The 23462-nt window shown below is 36.6% G+C and overlaps 1 protein-coding gene across 2 annotated transcripts in view; it reads left to right on the top strand.

The window, feature by feature from the left end:
- The window catches only part of CCDC102B (coiled-coil domain containing 102B), a 149629-nt gene extending 126467 nt beyond the window's left edge, over positions 1 to 23162 (top strand). Inside the window, exons 7-9 of one of the 2 annotated variants that reach the window (XR_004970028.1) lie at positions 5571 to 5674; positions 20591 to 20724; positions 22723 to 23162. Coding sequence is in view for 1 of the 2 variants with exons in the window: in XM_036322914.1 (XP_036178807.1) it covers positions 5571 to 5674; positions 22723 to 22726 (108 nt within the window). In the remaining variant the exon portion in view is untranslated. The remainder of the gene's footprint in view (positions 1 to 5570; positions 5675 to 20590; positions 20725 to 22722) is intronic. The other variant, XM_036322914.1, reaches the window with a different exon arrangement.
- Positions 23163 to 23462: the final 300 nt, after the last annotated feature.

Here is a 23462-nt window from a genome sequence, read left to right as displayed (position 1 = left end):
TTATGCATTCATTGGTTGCTTCTTGTTTGTGCCCTGACTGTGAGTCAAACCTGCAACCTTGGCATATCAGGTGACACTCTAACCAACTGAGCTACTCTGCCAGGGCATTATTTTCCTTATTGTTTCAATGATAGAAATTAATATTTTCCAGGAATTGCAGCTGCAGTCTTTTTAGCTGAAGTCATTGCCTCTATATCACCAAGGCTTACAACTATAGCGTGGACCTTGTTATACTGCCAGATTGATCAGATTATAGATATGGCAATATATATTTTTTTGAATCATAGATTTTTGGGAATCTACTCACATTTTTGCCAGACTGCCTGGGGCCTTACCAGAGTAGTAATAGGAATAAAGCAATTATTTGTACTTATAGTAAATATTGACTGGATTTACCTGACATAAAAATGTTTTAGGATACTACTGATATAGATCTTTAAAAATTACACCCTACTTTCTTGGCAAAAACTGTTAACAGAAGTGGAAGGACATTTGTTACTTTAGCCTACCTGGCATCCACTTATTTAAAAAAACAAACATGCAAACAGTATTGCAAGCATGTGAAATCTATACATGAATTAAATGTAAATCCCTTAAGCATGAGCTTTCATTCCAGTGGCAAAAGACCAAGACAATTCATATATAAGTCATGTAACCCTTAGAAAGAAAACATATCAGCATTCTTGCTTTGGGTGCCATTTACATTATTAAATATGGTGCTTGGCCTCAGATTTAAGTACATGAATGACGTAAAAGAAAATTAATCACTTAGATATCTGGTGAGAGCTAGAGACAGAAAATGACCACTAAAATTTAGTTGGATGAATTGATAAATGTAAGCAGCCAGTATACTGGGGTACTTAAGGAAAGCTCCATCCTTCTGGCCAGGGTACCTGTGTTTTCCACTCAGAGTGTTACAAGGACTGGCTGCATCAGTATCACTTAGGACCCTGGGGAAATGCAAAAGTCCTGAGCAGCACCAGAAGCATTATTTGTACCTTGGACACTTTTTATTGCTCCTAAACCGTGCTTAAAATTAGTTTAAAAGTATATTTATTTCTTACTATAAACTTTACAAAGTCATGTCACAGATTTAGAAAAATCAACAGCTAGAAATTTCCACCAGTATTTCGGTATTATTTTTTAAAATAATTTTGCATAAGAGATGTTATGCACTACTCACAATGTTCTAAGCATTTTTCTTAAGTAACATTTTAATGTCTGCAGAATGTTCCATCAGAGTGATGGACTATAATTAAATAATACTTGTAGTAAGCATTCAGGTCAATTCGACTTTGTCATGATCATACTAAAAATAATTGTACAGGAAGAGCTTATATGTGTCTGATAATTTTTTATGATATTTTTTTCAGATATTTCAATACATGATGAATAAAAGGCCATGAATGTTAATTAAGACTTGTGATATGTACAACTCTACTCTACTTTTGACTATAATAAAATAACATCTACTTATTTTAAGTATTATACTCTATTCAAACTATAATGTATTTCATATAGTTCAACCAAAATATTCCTTAAATATGTAATAGTACTTGTCCGTGATGAAGCTTTCCAAATAGTCATTATATATCCCATATAGTGTTCATATATTAAAATCCATAATGATAGAATTGAAGCTGAAACCTTATAAATTGAAGAAAAAGTGTAAAAGACACTATTATTCATAATTAGATCATATAGGAGCAGTCCTTGGAACTTACACTGTCATGCCAAATAAATATCTACTGGAAAAACCCACTTAAGAAGAAATATAAAAGTCTTTGAAGTAAATCAAATAAAATGGAGTGTGAAACGTCTAATAAATTATACTTCATTGAGAGACTTCAGGAATGACTTACAAAATGTAAAATGTACCATGTTCATAGACAAAAAAAAAAATTCAAAATGGTATCAAATGTACTTAAGTTACAGAATGAAACTGCAAGCTAAATACAAATAGGGTTGTTCATGGGATTTACTAAGCTATTTTTAAAATTATGAAGAATCAAGGAAAAGAGCTGCTGGGGAAAGGGAGCTTGGCCTGTGTTAAATCAGGATTTACAATGAAGGCTCTAGGAATTCAGTGTGAAAGATCAAATATTAATCCCCACAGTAGAACATATAAGCAGACTTTATAGAAGAAACTTTATACATGGACTATATAAAATTTTAATATGACAGATTGATATGTCAGATCAATAGGGGAATAACTTATTCAATATATGTCCCTATTAAGATGTGTGTCTATATAGAAAAAATAAAATTGACATTTACCTTGTATATAAAAATTAACTGCAGCTTGATTCAGGACTTAAGTGACAAGTGGAAAACTATTAAATTTTAGTTGAAAATACAGATTATTTCTCTGAACTTTGATTAGGGAAGTATTTTTAACATTATTAAATACATCCCAACTATAAGATAAAATATTGATAAATTTACTTAATAAAATAAGCATTCAAAGAGCTCTTAAATAAGTATAAAAATAAGTTATGAATTTCATATATACTTGGTGAAGATATTTGGAACACATAATTGACCAAAGGTTAGTGTCAAGATTGTAACATTAATGTGGACAAAATTTTTTTTTAAAAGGAAAGCTCCTAGAAGAATGAGCAGAAGACCTAAATAGGCACAAAAGAAAAACACTAGGCAATTAAAATGTAGAGGTATCAAAAACCATTATTAATTAGGGATTGGCCAGAGTTTTAATATCTCACAACATTGAGTGTTGGCAAAGCTGTGCTCAAACAGATCCCTTCTAACTGTCTTTGGGAGGCAAATTAGTGGAGAATTTTGGGCATTATCTTGTAAAATTAAACATCAACAAAGGATAACCTGGCAATTGTCCTCCTAGGTGTATCTCAAGAGAATATTTTGCATCAGGATACATATGCAAGAATGTTCAGAGCAGCATAATGCTGCAAACAATCTAATACTCATGGACAGGAGGGTGGCATGATATCCTGGCTTATTCATGCAATATTATAATGCAGTAGAGGCCTGATGCATGAAGATTCGTGCAAAAATAGGCCTTCCTTCCCCTGGCTGCTGGCACTGCCTTTGCTCCAGCCAGAACCACCTTTCCGCCTTCACTCCCCATTGCTTCAGCCTGGAGCCCTGTTTCCACCTTCGTTCCAACCAGTAGCCGCCTTCCGCCTTCCCGTAATGCCCAGAGGCCTGGAGTGGCCAGGGAGGAATGCCTGCGTCATCCCCATGTCGACAACACAAGTGTCCTGGCCCAGCTGCTGCCATCTTTGTCGCATCAATTTGCATGTTCCCTCCTTATTGGCTGTGGGCGCCGCCATCTTTGTTGCAAAGTGATGGTCAGTTTGCATATTCCATCTTTATTAGGATAACAGACAACAAACTACATTGAGATGCCAATATAGATGTCTTAGCAATCAAATTTAAATAGCAAGTGTCAGAAGATTACATATAGTATGATACACACAATACCCATTTTTTTATGTTTAAGTAAAAAAACATAAAAAACAATACATTTAAAAATATATATTTGCCCCAATATACTATCTTCTATACTAATAAAAGGGTGATATGCTAATTAGACCGGACATCTTCTGGACATCCTTCCGGACAAAGTCACGGCGGGGGCCAAGGCAGAGGTGGTTAGAGGGTGATCAGGCTGGTAGGGGAGCAGTTAGGGGTGATCAGGCAGACAGGCAGAGGCAGTTAGGGGCATCAGGCCATCAGGCAGAGTGGTTAGGGGTGATCAGGCAGGCAGGCATGCAGGCTAGTGGTTAGGAGCCAGCAGTCCCAGATTGTGAGAGGGATGTCCAACTGCTGGTTTATGCCTGATCCCGGGAGTCAGACATCCCCTGAGGGGTCCTGGATTGGAGAGGGTGCAGGCCAGGCTGAGGGGAATCCCCCATGCATTAATTTCATGCACCGGGCCTCTAGACCATAATAATAAAATTGTAATAAGCTAATTAGACCAGACGTCCTTCCAGATGAAGCCAGGGAAGCCCAGGTCCCAGGTGCTAGAGGAAAGCCAGTACTGGCAGCCGGTTGAAAGAAGGCCTACTCTTGCACAAATTTTGTGCATCAAGCCTCTAGTACTATACATATATACACATACCAACACACTTGGAATATACTAGGTGTATTGGTTAATAATGGAGGATTTTGTAATCAAAGAAAACACAATAATTTCAAGAGAAACATCAAAAGTGCTTTATTCAAAGTAATGTCCATCGCCAGCTACACATTTTCCCATCTTTCAGGTAATCTGTGGATACCGTCCCAGATGGTGCGTTATCATGAAGCAAAGTTACTTTGCCATGTCTTCTGGCACATTTTGGTCATTTCACAATCAAAGAGTGGTTCAAATTGATTATTTGTTTTTGGTAGCGATCAGTATTAATGGTTTCACCTCCTTTTAGAAACTCATAATACACCACACCTTCCTGATCCCATCAAATGCAGAGCATTGTCTTCTTTCCGAAGAGATTTGGCCTTGCAATCGATGTTGATGGTTGACCTGGATCAACCCATAATTTTGTGCATTTGGGATTCTCAAAATAAATCCACTTTTCATCGCCAGTCACAATTTGATGGAAAACAGACTTTCTTTCATGCTGTTGAAGCAACATTTTACTGATAACTTTTTGGTTTTCCATTTGTCTTCCGTTCAGTTGGTGTGGCACCCATTTTCCTTCCTTTAAAATCTTTCCCTTTGCTTCTAAACAATCAGACATTGTTTTCTGAGCAACATTTAATCTTTCTGCAAGTTGTTTTTGAGTTTGACACGCAACTTTATCCAATAATGCTTGTAATTGTTGGTCTTCAAACTTTTTTGGACGTTCCTTCTCTTCCACATCGAAATCATCTTTTTTAAAGCGCTTAAACCAGCGTTCACAAGTATCTTGAGATGGAGCATGTTCACCATAAGCTTCCTGAAGTATACAATAACTTTTTCTTCAAAATAAAGTAATGAATTAAAACTTTCCACAAATGCTTTTTTGGCACAGAACTCGACATGTGTAAGCATAAAAATATCTATGATGTTAACACCTTCAGCAAATTTGACATATGAAGTTTTGAAGTTTGTTGTTAACACAACAAAATAGCATACATATCAAATCACATATATATCAACATATGTGTAACTCCATCTATTGAAAAAAATCCACATTATTAACTGGTATACCTAGTATATACAGATGGATAAACACACATATGCTATGCTTAAATATATATCAATACACACATAAATACATATGTATATTAATACGGTATGTTCTCAAAATCATGACAGTAATCACAAGTTTTGAGACAGTGACTCAGGTAGAGGAGCAATGGGGTGCGGGGGAGGCAGTGCCTGGATAGAAAAGATGTCAAATATTCTAGAGTCTGTGTAGATGTTTATTTTATTATTGAATATATGCATTAATTATGTTTTTGAAAAGTAAATGCATATTTTCATCTATTCATGTATACGTACAAAAGAAACTTATGCATGATACTGTAACATGCAAAAAATTGAGAAATCCTTTTAAAAACAAGTTCTATCATTTTAAGTCAAGCATTTTCTACTTTGCTTTCAGCTTGATGACGTCCTGAATCAGATCCATAAGCTCCAGAAATCTCTGGATGAACAGAAAGAAGTCAATGAAAACTTGGAAACTGAACTCAGGCACTTACAGAACAGGTAATTATTTCACAAAATGTGTTCAATTCAAGTTTGGGACCTTAGAAAAGAAACTCTTGGTATCTTTTTTTAAAATCCTCCTCTTAAATATCAATAACACTATTTTCATTAACAAGAAATATTAATGAAAGAAGTTTACAATCAATACCTGAATCAACAGACATCTAGCTCTTACTATTTTTTGTAATAGATGTCGAATATTATAGTAAAGACAATTTGAATAATCAAAAACAACTCCAGTTCTAAAAGTTATAGACTTTCTGAAAGGCAGTAGGAGCTTCCAGAATACATTTCACAGAAAACAGAATTATAATATCTGCAAGAAAAATTAACTTGTAAGCCATACAGTTTGCTGGGTAGTTGATAAAAGAATCAGTGTATTAAGTGAAAGTAATGGTTTGAGTAACTGATAGATTTGTGTAAATGTGTGTTTTATCTGAGTGATTGAGGTGACATTGAGAAATGTTTTCACCCTAGAGAGGTAACAATGAATGTGGTATAATTCTTGATACAAAGCAAACGTGGGCAGCTGTGTCAAACAATATAATTTGTATTATAAGGAAACTGAAAGGACAAGGCAAGATTTGCACTCAAATTTATACAAATATTCTCAGGAAAGTAAGAGATTGCCTGTGATTGAAGCTTAGATAAAGCCACAAGCAGTCTAGGCAACGAAGAGGGCTTTTGACTTTTCTGGGTAGACATTTGCAGCAAAACCACAGAAAAGCCCACAGCATTGGACAGTAGTATCTTGGTATAAATCAGGCTGAAATAAAGCTGTGATTTCCCTCTGAGTTAAACGAACAAAGTCAACTATAAAATTGTACTTAGAGGAATAGTTCTTAAAGATCTTTGGATATAGTGTGGGATACTGCTTCTTATTTAAATTTAGATTTTAAGATAAAGAAACTTACATTAGAAAGGCACTATATAAACTTACATCTAGCTATCTGCAAATGGAGCCAACTTGTAAAATTTAATTCAGTTAAAAATATACCTGGTCTTCCTCAACACCCCCCTCCCCATTAATTAGTGGAAGAAATAAAAACCTACTAATTGATTAATGAATAAAGCTTACTTTATATGAGAAATAAACTTGTCTCTTTCTAAAAGGCTTATCATTCACTGAGCCTTTCCTATTGCCCCTGTTTCTTTCTATGACTTGGAGGAAGGTCTGAAGAATAGGAATCAGAAGACTGGGGGCAAATAGACCAGCTGCTGGCCTTTCACTCGTCTCTGAGTGTGCACTGCTGAATGTATTTGCTAGTCTGTATGGTAATGCCTAGTCTATGTTCCGATGATGAAATGTGAGCTCGCTTATTATTGCTTAATATTTCTTTTGCTGAACTGGCTCCATCTAGACTGTTTCCAGTGGAGCCTCAGTTGTCTCCCATCCCATCCCCTACAAAGCAACTGACTGAGGGATACACCCATCTAGAACCTTCAGTGTGGACCCTGGGAGGGGCCCTCCTCTCAGCCACAAATAAGAACTGAGATCAGCTTTGAGAAGCTAAATGCACATTCCTCTACCTGATCATGCTTCTTTGCTTTTCGGTGGCTATGCCACACGTTGGTGTGGGCAGTGAAATGCATCTTCCTCCCAAGATACCAAATACAGGTGAAAAACAAGTCTCTCACTATATCTAGCCTTCAATACCTGACTTGCCCATCTCTAGACATAAAGGGGACCCACAAAAGACCCTGAATAGTCAAAGCAACTTTGAGAAAAGAGGAACAAAGTTGGAGTTATCACACTACCTGATAGAAAACTATACTGCAAGGCTATAGTAATCAAAACAGCATGGTACTAGCATAAAAGCAGACATAAATCAAGGGAACAGAATAGAGAGTCCACTAGTAAACCCTCATTTGTATGGTCAATTAAACTATGACAGAGGAGACAAGAATATACAATGGGATAAAGACAGTCTCTTTAATAAATGGTGTTGAGAAAACTGGGCAGATACATAGAAAAAAAAATGAAAAGTACCAGTTTCTTACATCATGTACAAGCATAAACTCAAAATTGATTGGACTAAAATGAAAAGTCCAAAACCATAAAACTCCTAGAAGAAGACATAGGCTCTTTGACATCACTTATAGAAATATTTTTGGATATGTCTCCATAGGCAAGGGAAACAAAAGAAAAAATAAAAGGAACAACATCACTAAAAAGTTTTCACACAGTGAAGGAAACCAACAAAAGGAAAAGACAAACTACTGACTGGAAGAAGATAGTTGCCAGTAATACATCTGAAAAGGTGTTAATATTCAAAATATACAAGGAAATCATACAACTTAATACCACAAAGACAAACAATCTAGTTAAAAATTGGGCAGAGGACCTGAACAGACATTCTCCAAAAATAGATGCACAAATAACCAATAGACATATGAAAAGATGCTCAACATCACTGATCATCAGGGAACTTATAGTTTATATTGAATCTAAAAAAAATATTGCAATAGGGAAATTGAATATTTTATGTAAAATGTGAAGCAATATACACAGGAAATAGTTTGCCTTTGGTTATTCTTATGTTTTTAATACCTATCTTATGACATGACTTTTACAGAGGTTAAAAAAATATATTCAAGAAAGGAGCTGTTAGATGGTGGATTTTAAATCAGGCTGTTGCAAATATGGTCTTGTCTCCACATCTCAAGAGGAACTGTTACACAGACTTTGAAGATGAGTGCAGAGCTAACATATGCATTGTGCACATTTCACTCCAAAGTGCAAAGGCCTTCCTTCAGTGCCCTGGCCTGGCCCTGGCTTATTTCTAGGAACAGAAATGGGATTGAAATGGGAAACAAAATAATCTCCAAAGCATTCTTGCCTTGGTTGGTGCACAGCTCTCCTCACTGTGGATGGGCACATCACACCAGATGGGGTGGAAAGCTTGAGAATGATTATTTTTTATTTTAATACATTTTCATCTGTTAACAGACCCATTTCTAAATCATTGCCTATTTTTATTTACTTCTGTATTTGTCTCTGTGCCCATCATTTCCTTCATACTACTTTTATTACTCGGTAAATTGATTCCACATGAACAATGGTATGTGATAAACTAATTGGGAGTGAATTCCTACTTAGGCATAGCCCTGTCATCTTGGAATTTCCATTTTCCAACATTCCTAAATTCCTTGCCTTTATATTTTGTGCTTAAATACCTGATATGTCACTCAAAATTTAATAAAATAACATTATTCATAGTAAAAAAATTTTAGTCCTTCAGTTTTAATTTAAGCTTTTTCTTGTTTTATTTAAAATCATCTTTGTGTTTTAGAGGTGCCATATTTTTAGAGCTCTGCAGCTATTGAGTAAATATTTATTTTTATTCTGATGTTTTTCTTGTTTCTTCCCAATTACAATGTTCTTGCTTGTTGGTTTCAACCTTTACTATTCTCATTCTCTGGCTTCACACAGGATGGATAAATGCTATCGGGTGAACTTCAGCTTCCTCTGAGACTGTCATCTCTTGCTTCATTTCTAGGCCATGATTTCTACTGGGATTGTGGGAAACTATTTTCTTCTCAGAAGCTTTGGCTCCCAAGCAGCCTCAGGATTCAGCAGTGTTTTGGGAAAGCTGGCCTTCAGGTCTTGAATTTGTCATTCCAGTTCCCTGTGGTCCCTGAAGTAGAGCTTATTTCCTCTCCCAGCCCCACCCAAACAGTGGTCTGTGCCTGAGTCAAGCCATCATAGAACTGGCATCTTCTCCAGGAAAATCATAGAAAATGACTGGTGGCCATCAGCTCACATCCAAATGGTTCTCTCATCTCTGCAGTTTTAGTCCATCTAGTTCTGTTGCACCTACATGTTTCAAATATATGATATTGCAATTTAGCCATTTATTTTCTAGTGGTTGGCAGTATCCTTGTCCTGGGGTAGGCTATTTTTTCTTATTTTGAAGCAGAGAGCCCATCAATTGAATTTAAAATTATATGATGCCACTTTTTTTTAAGTTACAAAATGTACTTTTCATATTCTGATTTCATCCTCATAGGATTATTCGGTCTACTGATCTAAGTAGGAGTGTGCAATGTCATTTTGGATTTTTTTTTTTGTTCCCTTAGTAGCTATTCATTGGAAGATATTAGAGTCCCTCAGCTGTAGAAAACCAGATGGTTGTGGAATACACAACAGTTGCTGCTGCAACCGTGTATTGTGTAGCAGATACTGGAAACTTCTTATACTGGTGAGTGGCAGGGAGAAAGCTCTCTGCTCTCGGTCCCTATCTACTCAAGTTCTACCTCTCTCCCCACCATGGAGACTTTGATCCAGGCAACCGACCAACACCACGCCCTTAAATTCACCAGATGCTCAGGATCAGTAGGGCATTTTTGGAATAAAATGTGTGAGGCACACACCGTTTCCGTAAGGCATTCACAGGTGGTTGAGCTAGGACCTGTTAGGGGAACCAACATCCCCCACAAAGCAGGACTACATCTTTTCCCATAAAATCTGCCCCGTCCATCAACATGTGGTCACTCCCTGGTTATCACTCCAATGATTCTGATAGAAATTAAAATATGAGAAGCCCTCTTGGAGTCGCCCATGTGTGCCCACAATGCTATATTAATTATTACAGAGATGGGGCTTGAGGAGGAGGAGAGCAAAAGTAGGGTAGGGGCCAGGGGCAGCAGAGGGTCTGTGCTCAAATTGCCCTCTTCCATATTTCCAGATTCACTCCTGGGCCTCTTTTATACAGAGTATAAATGGGTGTTACTTTGAGTCAATCTGAGAGTTTTGTCTTTGAGAAAAGGGTTTAAAATATTTAAAAAAGTGTCATAAATAAAAAATTAGTAAGCTTTCTATTCTTCCTTGCCTGCATATGTTTGATGTTGTCTGTTCTTTGTTCTTCTCTAAGGCTTACACTGTGCAGGGCTTACTGCTTCCAGTTTCTCCTCTACAACTCGCTTTGGGAGCTTAAGACTGATTTTGTTTCTACTAAGAGTCATTTCAGTTATTTTTAAATTGTTGAATTTCTTAATGGCATCTCTGTAATTAAGGTTAGGAATACAATTACATTTTAAACATCCCACAGATGAAGAATTGTTCATCTTTATATTTGCCTTTGTTCTTCTTGCCCTTCTAGAAATACACAAGTAAAAAGTTGGAGATAAAAATGTGTAATTTTAAGTAAATTTTGTTTTATCTTGACTTTGTTGATAATTGTCAATGCTTTATATTTCAATCAGTGATTAATCATTTTTGACCGTCATAAATGGTCAACCCACACTCCAGTTTTCATATTATTGAATTCCTAAATGGATGACACCATTGAGGGCGGAGGGTAGTTCCTTGAGTACATTTAAACTTCTAGTGAGGGTCATAATCCCAGCTCATATTTATTAATTTATATAGTGAGAATTAGACTCAAATTAGTATTTTTTTACCATAAAAATTTTTTATTGAGTGTATTGGGGCGACACTGTTTTGCAAAGCCATAATGAAACCCGTGTACAGTTGAAAGCATCATCTGCACACTGCGTCATGCACCCATCACCACAAGCAAAATCTCATTCCACCCCCTTCACCCCCAGTGCCTTATATTCTCTCCAAGCATTTTAAACATTTAGTATTTTCCCCCTTTGAATTATGAAAGAGCTTTTCAAGTTTGTTAAATTTTAATTTCTACTAGTACTCTGATTCAAGACTTTAAAAATCTATTTTATGGGCTTTCTTTGATCTCTTCTATAATGCCTCATGCCTCCATCATAAAGGCCATTTCATGTTGTACCTTGTGGGAGATGCCTAACGGAATTGAACACGCATTCAATTTCAAAATTTAAGTTTTCTTGGAATGTTTATTCTGACTTCCTTTCCTTTTATCATATTTTTCTGTAATCAAATATCCTTGCTGTTCATTTTCTTCCATTAACTGTTTTATTTATTTAAATTTTCTTATATGAAGAGACATATATTCAGGTTAAATTACCTTCATTTAATAAATTAATTTTCTAAAACTGTTGTAGAATTCATAACTTGTGGTCCTAATGGAATAGAGCAAACACGACTAGCTCAAACTTACAACAGAAATGAGTTACCTTGACAATTTAGATGGTGAGTCATAGGGACTAGGAATAAGAATAAAATTTGTTCCAGCTGTTGATTTCAAGCAATGAGAACCATAGCAATTTGGCAGTTAGTCACATTTGAAATGCTCTGACACCTTCCTATTAAAATACCTATTATACATTGAAAAATCTTAAAACGTTTCAGCAGCAGTGGAAAATCATACGCTGTAATTTTTTGGTTGGGAGAGAGCATAGCATTTATGTCAGGAGGCGTCAGGAACTGTCTGCCCACCTCAAGCATGATCTGGTCTTTGGTTTTCCTTCTCTCTAGTTCTGGTCCACATATTAGTATGTCCCTATTTTGTCCTACTTTAATTTCTCTTCATCCTTTATTTCAGAGGAGTGTGCATTTGGTTGGCAGCTTAAATCACTAAATGAATGGTTTCCTCTTTCCACCTTTGCTCTCTATCATTTCCTGCCAAATTCTCCCTTCTTGTTCCAACAGGAACTCTTGGCAAGGAAGAAAAAGAATATGAACTACTTCAGGATATATAGCAAAGATAATCGACTTTAGACCTAGGTGTTAAAAAGGCTTTCTGCTTGGCCCGATAGTGGTATGCTTTATACCACAATTTCTATACTATTTTGTAATCCAAGTTCAGTACTTTGTCTCACCTAGCCACAAATTTATAAAGTTATGCAAAGATAGGTCACTGCTAACATGTTTCTTTATGGTCTAAAATTGTGCTGCAGTAGTTTTAGGTCATTTAAATGTCACTTGGAATATAAGACAGTCATTGCCAATATAGAATGATTAATAAAACACTGTAATAAATTCTATTAAAAATACAGAAAATATGTTTAGTGGGCAAAATAATTGCTTGTTCCTATAACTTTCCTTGTGGCTTCTACAGACAATTACATAATCAGATTTGCATCACTAAGAATATTAAGTGTTCTCTAAAAATGAGCTGACCCACTCTCTCTTCTACTCAGTCTCCAGTATTGAAAATTAAATTCTCAAACATGACTAGGTAACAGAAATATAATGTGAGCCAGATATTAGCCATGTAAAAAAATAAATTGATGAAAATAACTGTAATAATAAAGTATATTTAGTCCAACATATTATCAATATGCAATAAATATAAAAAATGAGATAAGCAAATAAATGGAAAGATATTCTATGTGAATGAATTAGACAAAATAATTGTTAAAATATCCACATAACCCGAAGCAAGCTACAGATTCAATGCAACTTATGTCAAAATTCTAGTAGCATTTTTCACATAAATAGAAAAAACAAACCCTAAAATTTTAAGTAATCATAGACGGCTCTGAATAGCCAACAAATCTGCAATTACATACTCCCCGATTTTAAACTATATTACAAAGCTATTGTAATTAAAACAGTATGGTATTGGCAAAAAAAAAAAAAAAGACACACAGATCAATGGAACAGAAATAAACCCACACATATATGTTCAATTAATTTAAAACAAAGGAACTAAAAATGTGCAATGAGAAAAAATGTCTCTTCAATAAATAGTGTTGGGAAAACTGGACCTGCAAAAGAATGAAAAGAGACCACTAAAATGAACTCAAAATGACTGAAAGGTTGGAATATAATTCCTAAAACCATAAAACTAGGAGAAAATATAGGTAGTAACTCCTAAACATTGGTCTTGATGATATTTAGGATCTGATTTCTAAAGCAAAGGCAACAATAGCAAAAATAAAGAAGCGTGGATACATCAAACTAAAAATTTTCTGCACAGCGAAAAGTATCATCAACAAAAGAAAAGCCAACCTACTACTAAATAGAAAAATATTTGAAAGTCTTATATATAATAAGGCTTTAATATCCAAAATATGTAAAGTGAATCTATAACTCAATAGCAAAAATATTCTAAATAATCCAACTTAAAAATGGGCAGAAGATCTGAATAGACAATTTTCCAAAGAAGACATACAGATGGCCAACAGACACATGAAAAGATGCTGAACATAACTAATCTTCAGGAAAAATGCAAATCAAAACCAGAATGAGCTATCACCTCACACTACTTAGAATGGTAATTATCAAGAGGACAATAAATAAATTTCGGTGAGAATGTGGAAAAAAGGGGAACCCTTACACACTATTGGTGAGAATGTAAATTGGTGCAGCCACTATGGAAAAAGAGTACCAAAAATCCTCAAAAATTTAAAGTACAGTAGAACTACCATATGATCCAGCAATTTTATTTCTGGGTATTTATCCAAAGGAACAAAACACTAATTTGAAAAGATATCTGCCACCCCATGTTCACGGCAGCATTATTGATGATGGCCAAGACAGGGAAAACCTAAATGCATATTGATGGATGATGGGATAAATATAAATATTTAGCCACAAAAAAATAAAATCTTGCCTTCTGTAATGACATGGATGAACTTTAAGGGAATTTTGCTATGTGGAATAAGTCAGAGAAGACCAATATCATATGATGTCACTTACATGTGGACTTTAAAAAAAAAAGACAAGCTCATGGTTGCCAGAGGAGGGGGATGGTTAGTTGAGGGTGGATGAAATGGGTGAAGGGGATCAAAAATTACCAACTTCCACTTATAAAGGGAATAAGTCCTGGGGATGTGATGTACAGCATGGTACTATAGTTAATAATGCTATGTTGTATACCTGAAAGTTGCTAACAGAGAAAAATCTTAAAAGTTCTCATCACAAGAAAAAAATAAATTTTTATAACTGTGTATGATGACAGATGTGAACTAGATTGTGGTTATCACTATGCAATATATACAAATATTGAACCATCTGTATACTGCACTGTATACTCACTACCCAAAGTCTAGTCTCCTTCTGTCATCATATATGTTCCTTTATTATTATTACTAGAGGCCCAGTGCATGGATTCATGCACCAGTGGGGTCACTTGGCCTGGCCTCTGGGGATCGGGCTGAAACCAGCTTTCTGACATCCTCGGAGCAATCCCAGATTGCAAGAGGGCGGATCGCGGGTGATGCACCTGGAATCAGGCTCCCTCCTCTCTGGTTGTGGGTGTGTCAGCTGAGAACCGCAGCTGCCAAGTCACCACAGCTCAGCAGCTCCTGTGTTGAGTGTCTGCTTCCTGGTGGTCATTGTGCATCATAGCTACTGGTCACATGGTCACATAGGCATATATCTACACTAATAAAAGAGGAAGATGCAAATTGACCATAACCCTGACACCCTTCCCATTGGCTAATCAGGGCGATATGCAAATTAACTGCCAACCAAGATGGTGGCCAGCAGCCAGGCAGCTGAAGCAAACAGGAAGCTTGCTTGCTCCAGTGATGGAGGAAGCCAAGGTTCCCCGCCAGCCGCTGCCAGCCTCTGAGCTGCAGTCTAAGAAACAATGTTGCAATTATAGAAGCTAAACAAGCTCCAGATACCTGCTTTCAGCAGCCGAGGACTCAAGCTGGAGCCGGCCTCAGAGCTAAAGCCGGCTCTCATCTCCAGTGACAGCCATAGAAAGTAAATAAATCCCAGAATAAAAAAAAATGAAAAAAAGGAGAGGCTGGGAGCTTTAGTCACCCACCAGCCTGAAAACAGCCCTCAGCCCTTCACCCAGACTGGCCAGGCACCCCAGTGGGGACCCTCACCCTGAAGAGGGTGTGACCAGCTGCAAACAGCCATCATCCCCTCATCCAGGCTGGCCAGGCACCCAAGCGGGACCCCCACCCTGATCCGGGACACCCTTCAAGACAAACCAGCTGGCCCCCACCCGTGCACCAGGCCTCTATCCTATATAGTAAAAGGGTAATATGAAAACTGACCCTAACAGCAGAAGGACTGGGAATGACTGGTCACTATGACACACACTGACCACCAGGGGGCAGACGCTCAATGCAGGAGCTGCCCTCTGATGCTCAGGGCGCTCTCACGTGGGAGGAGCTCTGTTCAGCTACAAGCCAGGCAGATGGCTGCCAGTACAGTGGTGGTGGTAGGAGCCTCTCCTGCCTCCTCAGCAGCGCTAAGGATGTCCAACTGCAGTTTAGGCCTGCTCCCCGCTGGCAAGTGAACATCCCCTTAGGGCTGCCAGGCTGCCAGAGGGATGTCTGATTGCCATCTTAGGCCCAATCCCCTGGGGAGCGGGCCTAAGCCAGCAGGTGGTCATCCCCTGAGGGGTCCCAGACTGTGAGAGGGCCCTGGCCTGGCTGAGGGACCCCCCACCCCCACGAGTGCACAAATTTTTGTGCACCGGGCCTCTAGTATATATATAATTTTGGCTTTGTTTGGACCACTTAAAATGGTCATTTTCTACATCAAGTCACAAGTTAAAAATATCCACCATTGTTCTCCTATGCTTTGTCTTTAGTGCCCACCCTCTAAAATTTGAGTATGTAAATCAATTCTCAGATTACTCATATGGGAAAATATCACTCATAACAGTGTTCTGTTTTGTCATTACTAGTGACTTTCTGGAATGTCTATTTTCTGAATAAGAGAAACATATTGTGTGGAAAAGCAATTTATGCATGTTAATAGCACTTTACATTGTTTACAAATTTTAAATGCCAAATTTGCATTTAAATTTGAGTGATTCAAATTTAAGCAAATTCAGTAAGTTATACTATGAATCATCCAGTTTAGAAATACCTTAAAATTTCTGATTTGCAAGGAAATATGCCATCTTTTGTGGATTAATATTATTGGTGCATCCCTCTTAAAAACCTCCATCATTCCGTGGATTTTCAATCATTAGAGGCATTTGTGAAATAGTATCTCCTGAAAATTCTTCTCTGTACAAAGAATATTATCAAATTTATTTCCCAATTTTTAATCAAAGCTATATAAGCACATATTTTATAGAATCAACTATTCCTAGAAGGTTTGTTGACATAAACAGCATTGCCTACTATTGGCATATTACTTGCTTCTTTTCATCCAAGCTCTAACTGATATGGTTTTCACCTCCACTGTTTACATTATTTATTGATTTCCTGCTATAGAAGATAATTTGCTGGTAATTCACTTTTTCTTCTTCACCAGGCATGTACATTTTCTTCCCTGAATATCACACCCTCCTCTCAATACAGTTTCACTAAAAATTTGTTTATTTCAATATCGAGGGTTTAGATTACTATGACTATATAGTAAGGCAGACTTGAGTCATGTACTCAGCTATGACTGGTTTTCTTTCCGATACAACTTGCATTTCTGATCTTGCCTTTTCATTGCCCTGTTTCTCATGCAGAAAGACCAGTGCTGCCTGTCTGGCTCTATTTCTCTCTGCAGCATTTTGAACAATTCCTCCAGGGTTAGTGTGGTCTCAGTTCATGTGCTTTTTCTTCTCTTAAAATTCATAGCATAGTCCAGTGCTTTCAACTGTGTTTTTATACATTCCACTCCATTTTGATAATTTTTAAAGCAGTTGGATAAGTCCTCTACCTAGCTATCTTGTCTATTTGAGAAACTATTACATTTTTGACATTCTATTTCAGCCATTCCCTAATGAATCAGAAAATTTAATATCCTCTTAACTTTATACCTTCTTTCCTGCTACTATTCTGGTCTAGATTACCATTATCTCTCCCCTGGGATTCTTACTTAACTCCTATCTCCAGTTACTTCCAGGGCATGGCCTACGTGAAAGAGGTGTTGTAGAAACACAATTTATATTATGTCACTCTCCAGGTGAAAACTTTTTAATAGCTTCTCATTAACTTTATAATAAATATTTGACTACTTACAATGACCTATAAAATTTGGGATGATGTAAGCCTACTAAATGAGTTTCTATGCTCTTCTCTGTTCCTTCTTTATGCTTCAGCAGCATTGATATTTGCTTTTAATTTCCTGAAACTGCAAAGCTCTACCCATAGCGCTACTTTGGCACCATTCATCTTTATGGCCATGACATCATGCTCATCCTTCCCCCCTGACTTCTCTTATTTTAGGTGACAGCTTGCATGTTACTTCCTTAGTGGGCATTCCCAGATACCATAGAACTTCACCCTAAATCTCACAGTACCTGATCTTTTTATTCATGTCATATACTGAAATATGACCTTCTGCATGCATATAGGCACATGCTTTTGTCTAACATCCAAATTTCTACCACATGTAAGCCTCTTGAGGACAGCAATCATGTCTTTGTATATTTGTTTTATTTATTTTTCTATGCCTTCTACATGGTCTGTGGTAATGTAATAGGGCCTAAACAAATATTTATTAAATTTATGAATAAAGGAATTTTTAAAAATCAGCATTTGAAGGCTTCATAGAGAATCAAAATTTTCAGAATCTTAGAGAACTAGTACTGGAAGAAGCCATAAAGATTAACAATCTCCTCATCACGTCCTTGTAAAATCCCTCTGATAGCCTTACCTGCACTTAAATCATTCCTGTTAGGGAGTTCACTATACCATATGGAATTCTATTATTTTCAGACACTTCCTATTATGGAAAAATCTATTTCTTACATTGAATTGTTTTACTTATAATCTTATAGCAACAGTTCTCTCATTAGTCCAAAATAATTCTAAAACAATTACACATACATCTTCTTTCCTTTTGTGATATCTTCTGAAATGAAACCACTCAAAGTCACAATTGAAAATGAAAACTATTCTTCATTTCATTGAATGTTAAAGAATGGCATTTCATTTGGAAATGCTGTATCATCACTGGAATTCTTTAAGCTATACAGGGTGGGGCAAAAGTAGGTTTATAGCTGTGAGTACACAAAACAGAGTTTATTCTTGTATTATTTACTAATTATTATATTATTTTCCATACAGACAACTGTAAACCTACTTTTGCCCCACCCTGTATATTGGATTGATTTCATTATTCCTGTGCACAGGTAATGACCCATATTTGAATATACTGCAAATAAGAAATTTTTATTTCAGCCAAGTGAAAATAATACACATTAAAAAAACAAATTTATATGAAGTCTCCTATTTTAGCTAATCTTAGCAAAAATTAAATCTTTGGGTATATATATATATATATATATATATATATATATATATATAGTATATATGCATTAGAGTAAATGCAGTAACTGTTTTGAATGAGAAGATTCATATGTAACATGGAAAATCCAGTTACCCAGGTTAGCTGTATGTGTGTGTGGCTTAGAGTCATATCTATATTTTATATCACAGAACTATAATGTAATCAAAAGAGAAAATATGTTTGAAACCATTTAAGAAATGTGTAAGTGAAATGTTCTCCTACTCCCCACTGTAATCATGAACACTTTTAAAGAGCTAGTATACAGTTTTTCAAATAAAATGCATCACCACTTATAGACAGGTGCTTTCTTTTATATGCATGAAACAATCTGCAAAGTTGCATTATTCTGTTGTGGTTCTTTGGTCTCTATTTCTGAAACATTATCACCACTCTTCTTAGGGATGTAGATGTTTGCTTACACAGTGACCCACTTTCTCTTAGCTATTCTTTGGGACTATATTAGACACTTCTAAAATTGCATTAGATTTTATGGGTCACTCATACCATTAAATGAATTATTGTTTCAGCACAATAAATTACATTTTCCAAACTGCTGCCTATATAGAGCATCATTAATCTAGAAAAATGGAATGTTTGGTGCTGTAATTACATATCTGATCCTTTCAATATTCTGGCTAAATAAAAAATATAAACCAAATGTGATATAATGGTGTTTTAGACATTACACTGACATCTAATAAGAAAAAAAAGTTATCAAAATGATAACAAGTGTTGGCAAGGATTTGGAGAAAACGGGAACCCTTGTGCACTATCTGTGGGATTGCTAATTGGTACAGTCATTGTGGTAAACAGTATGGAGATTCCTCAAAAAATTAAAAATGAAACCACCAAATGACCCAACAATTCTACTTCTGGGTATCTATCTGAAGAAAATGAAAATATTGATAATTTAAGAGACACGCCTAATAAAATAGAAACTCTGAGTTGAAAGGTGAGGAAGCTAATAATTTGTGTCCTATTTTATCAATCTATTATAATAAAAGCATACTATGCAAATAGACTGAACGGCCCTCTGGACGTCCTTCCAGATAACCTTCTGGACAAAGCCGGGGCTGCAGCCATGGGATCGAGGCAGCTCCCCCAGCTGTGAGGAAGGGATCGAGGCAGCTGCTGCAGCTGCAAAAACCTACTCGTGCATGAATTTCGTGCATCAGGCCTCTAGTAGTCTCATAAAAAGATACCTTTATTTCCACTGCTATTAAGGCATTAACCTACTTCTATCATATGGCATTCATGAAATAAACAAATTTGTAATTGGCACCTATTCTGTTGCAGATGCTGTATTCTGCTGGAAACAGATTAGACAGACAAACATGTTCATGATGCTTGGGTGTGATTCCGTGTGTGTCGGGGGGTGGGCAGAGGAGTAAAAATAGATGGAAATGTTATTAAAATTGCATTTTGAATGCTCAACAAAGAAAAAAACCCACAGGAAATGTCAGGATGCTGCATAAACAATAGTGGGCTATTTGGGGCTACTTTATGGTTTACATTTTTGGTAATAATACATAGACTATCATGGCTAAAAACTATAGTTTAACCAAGACATCTCAAGAGCTCCAAAAAGCTTCAAAAAATCCCTTCCCAGGATCTTGGTTTGGAAATGGGGAAGTTTTCATATGCAAATAATTTGATAAATGCAGACCACTCACTCAGATCACCCTTGTCTCACTGCCAATCTTGTTTTCCTCCATGAATCCCTTAGCTTAATGGAAGGCCACGCCCCAATTACATCCATAGTTTTCAACCTCTCTTAAATTTAATATAGTGTATTTCTTCCCCTCTGTTTCCTTACTTTGCGCTTCTGTTATTGCCAAAACATTTCACTGCTTTTCATTGTTAAATCTTGTCCATGCCATTTGCAGTTTATGTCCTACTCCAAGTGATCATTGAAGGGAGATTGCTGAGGACACATAGAGCTGGAGGCTCACCTGATTCTTGTTGACTCACTGCTTCCTGATTTCTTCCAGGCATCGCCTCAGAGCCACCTGGACTTGTGGTGATATACTTCTATAATTCTGATTTAATTTTGCTTATGGGAAATTATGCAAGTGCAGGAGCTCTATGCCCTTTTACTGAAATAATTATTTTTCAAATCCCCTGAAAGCAGTTACATAATTCAAGAGAAGCAAAACATTCATTCCAGGACTAGTAAAATGTTCATCACAAAATTTTTTTTTGAAAAGTGATTTTTTTTACTTAACATGCTTCTTCTTCTGTAAAGAAAAATATAGTGTTTATGTTCAGAATAATGAAGCAAGAAAATATTCCAGACACTTATATACTATGCTGGACAAGATAAAGATGTTTTATTTCTGTCCTTAACTACATTATTGCAGTTAGACATTCTGACAGCTTTTTATTATGGGTGGGAATCTGCTCAGGTCTTTTCATTTCTTCAGAAGACAAGCTCCCTATCTGTAAGGAAATTACTTTGTCATAACTGAGCCTACAGAAGCTGTTTTCAGGGAGGGAGAGGGAGAAAGAGAAGGAGGGAGGCAGGGAGGGAGGGAGGGAGGGAGGGAGGGAGAGAGAGAGAGAGAGAGAGAGAGAGAGAGAGAGAGAGAGAGAGAGAGAGAGAAAGAACACTAGAGAAATCTTCCAGTTCAAACCAGAGGAAACAAGCTCGTGGATGTCCTATTAGAACATAGGATCTCATTGTTAATGTTTATGAACTCAGCCTTCCAGAATCACTTGTGTTACTACTGAGCCCTTTTCCAGTTTTATTTTCTTGGTCTAAAATATATAACCTTAACATCAGAAAAACTTAAAACATTTTACCATTTCTTATATCAAAACGTGCTGTTTACTTGGAGTGTTAAAAAATCTAGTGGCAATATGAATAGATTTGTCTTTAAAGATTAGTAAAGAAAAAGGTGAAAATGATAAAACAGTATCATTAAAAATGCATCATTTTTCCTTTTCCTTGATTTTGCTTGTTTTTATTCTGCAGCAGGAAGGGTAGCAGCAGGCAGGAATTATACCCCTTTTCATTTTCCTTCGTCTTTCATTCTTGAAAATACAGTCAGGCCCACTTCTATTACCACAGACTGGGTAGCTTATAAACAACAACAAAAACCATTTATTTGTCACAGTTCTGGTTGCTGGATGTCTGAGGTCAGGGTGCCAGCATGACCAGGTGAGGCCCTCTTTCAAAGGCAGACTTCTCTTTGTGTCCTTTCATGGTGGAAGGGACTAGGGAACTCTGTAGGGTCTCTTATAAGGGCACTAATCTTAATCATGGGGGTTCCACCCGTAGGACCTAATCACCTCCCAAAGGTCACACCTTCTAACACTATCACATTGGGCCCAGGATTCTCATGTGAGTTTTTAGGAACACACGGAGGTCACAGCAGGGTCCTCCCTAAATCTGGGCCTTCCTTGTTCTGCTCTCTTACCTTGCAGCACAAGTTTTAAACAGAGAGATATCTGAAAGTCTGCGCAATGTAATCTAAGTTAAATATAACTATCATTGAGATGCCCACACAGAGATGTCCAAAGTGGGAGCCAAGCTTTGTAGGTTCTGACACCAATGACCACACACATAGCATTCTTCCACCATTCCGGCTGAGCCCACTGCAGCCGGCCAGGGCCCCCGCCCAAGGCCTCCTAGTTGTACTCCGTGTATTTAGGATAGAAAAATCAGTTCCATTAGCCTGCTTGTATGTACTGGGAAGATCATATTTTGTTCTGACAGGTGATTTTAGAGAGAGAAAAAATCCAAAGTGAGATTTATCTACAAACTATATGATTATGAATTAATATATTCAGCAATATCCCTTAGGTTATCTGTGCAAGATTACCAGTCAGGAAATATTGTCTAGATGGGGATAATAGTTGTTCCCATGAGCACATATATGCTAAAGCTACAGCAAAATTCAGTTTTACCTCGACTCAAAAGGCCATAAAGGGAAGAAATGATACCTCCGCCTACGTTACTACTAATATCTTGGCTATGTAAGTGCACTAATGATCATTTTTCTTTCTCTTATTTTAGATGATGACTAAGGCAATGAGACTGTCATCCTGTGAAGTTTAGAAATGAAATACAAAGGCTTACATACTGTTCATTTTGTGATTGCCACCCTGGCTGTTGTTGTCTGCCCTATGGAATAGCAACCTTCCCAGCCTTACCATTTGTAGATCCTGATTGTCAAATAATGTCATTCTTCTATGCAAAGATTTTCCTCTTTCCAGATAGCCTAAGCATTTTGGTGAAGTTATGGTTAATTACATATTGAGTTTTTCCTATCTGTATGTCTCATGATTTATATTCGTGTCTCAAAAATTAACTTTATTGTTACTATTGGATCGCATTTTCTATCCTATTTTTTGTAAAGTACCATGATTCTATCACATTCAATTATTTCAATCATCTTTTTCTGCTCAGTGTCCTATTTCATATGGCATGTCACATTTATAAACTATTTAAATGATTTTAAGCATATTCTTATATTGCTTTGAAAGCAGAATGTGTTTGTCTCTCTGTGTGTGTGTGTGTGTAGACATATATAATTATACAATGGAGATTCAGTTTCCAGGTCACTGTGTTCCCACTGGATCATGTGATGCTGAGTTGAGTTGGCCCAGAGATGTTTCTGGAAATTGTCTTCAGTTATGTACGTCAAATATAAACATAAAACTCACTGTAGGCTTTTAATATTCTACTAGAAAGACACACAAAATTTTGTTTATATGGCAAGGCTTAGGAACACAGCTTCTTATTAAGAGTTTGCC

The sequence above is a fragment of the Myotis myotis genome, unplaced genomic scaffold (assembly GCF_014108235.1).
Source record: "Myotis myotis isolate mMyoMyo1 unplaced genomic scaffold, mMyoMyo1.p scaffold_m19_p_9, whole genome shotgun sequence".
NCBI classification, from domain to species: domain Eukaryota; kingdom Metazoa; phylum Chordata; class Mammalia; order Chiroptera; family Vespertilionidae; genus Myotis; species Myotis myotis.
The sequence above is the reverse complement of the archived record's forward strand: the minus strand, read 5'-3'. Positions and strand labels throughout refer to the sequence as shown.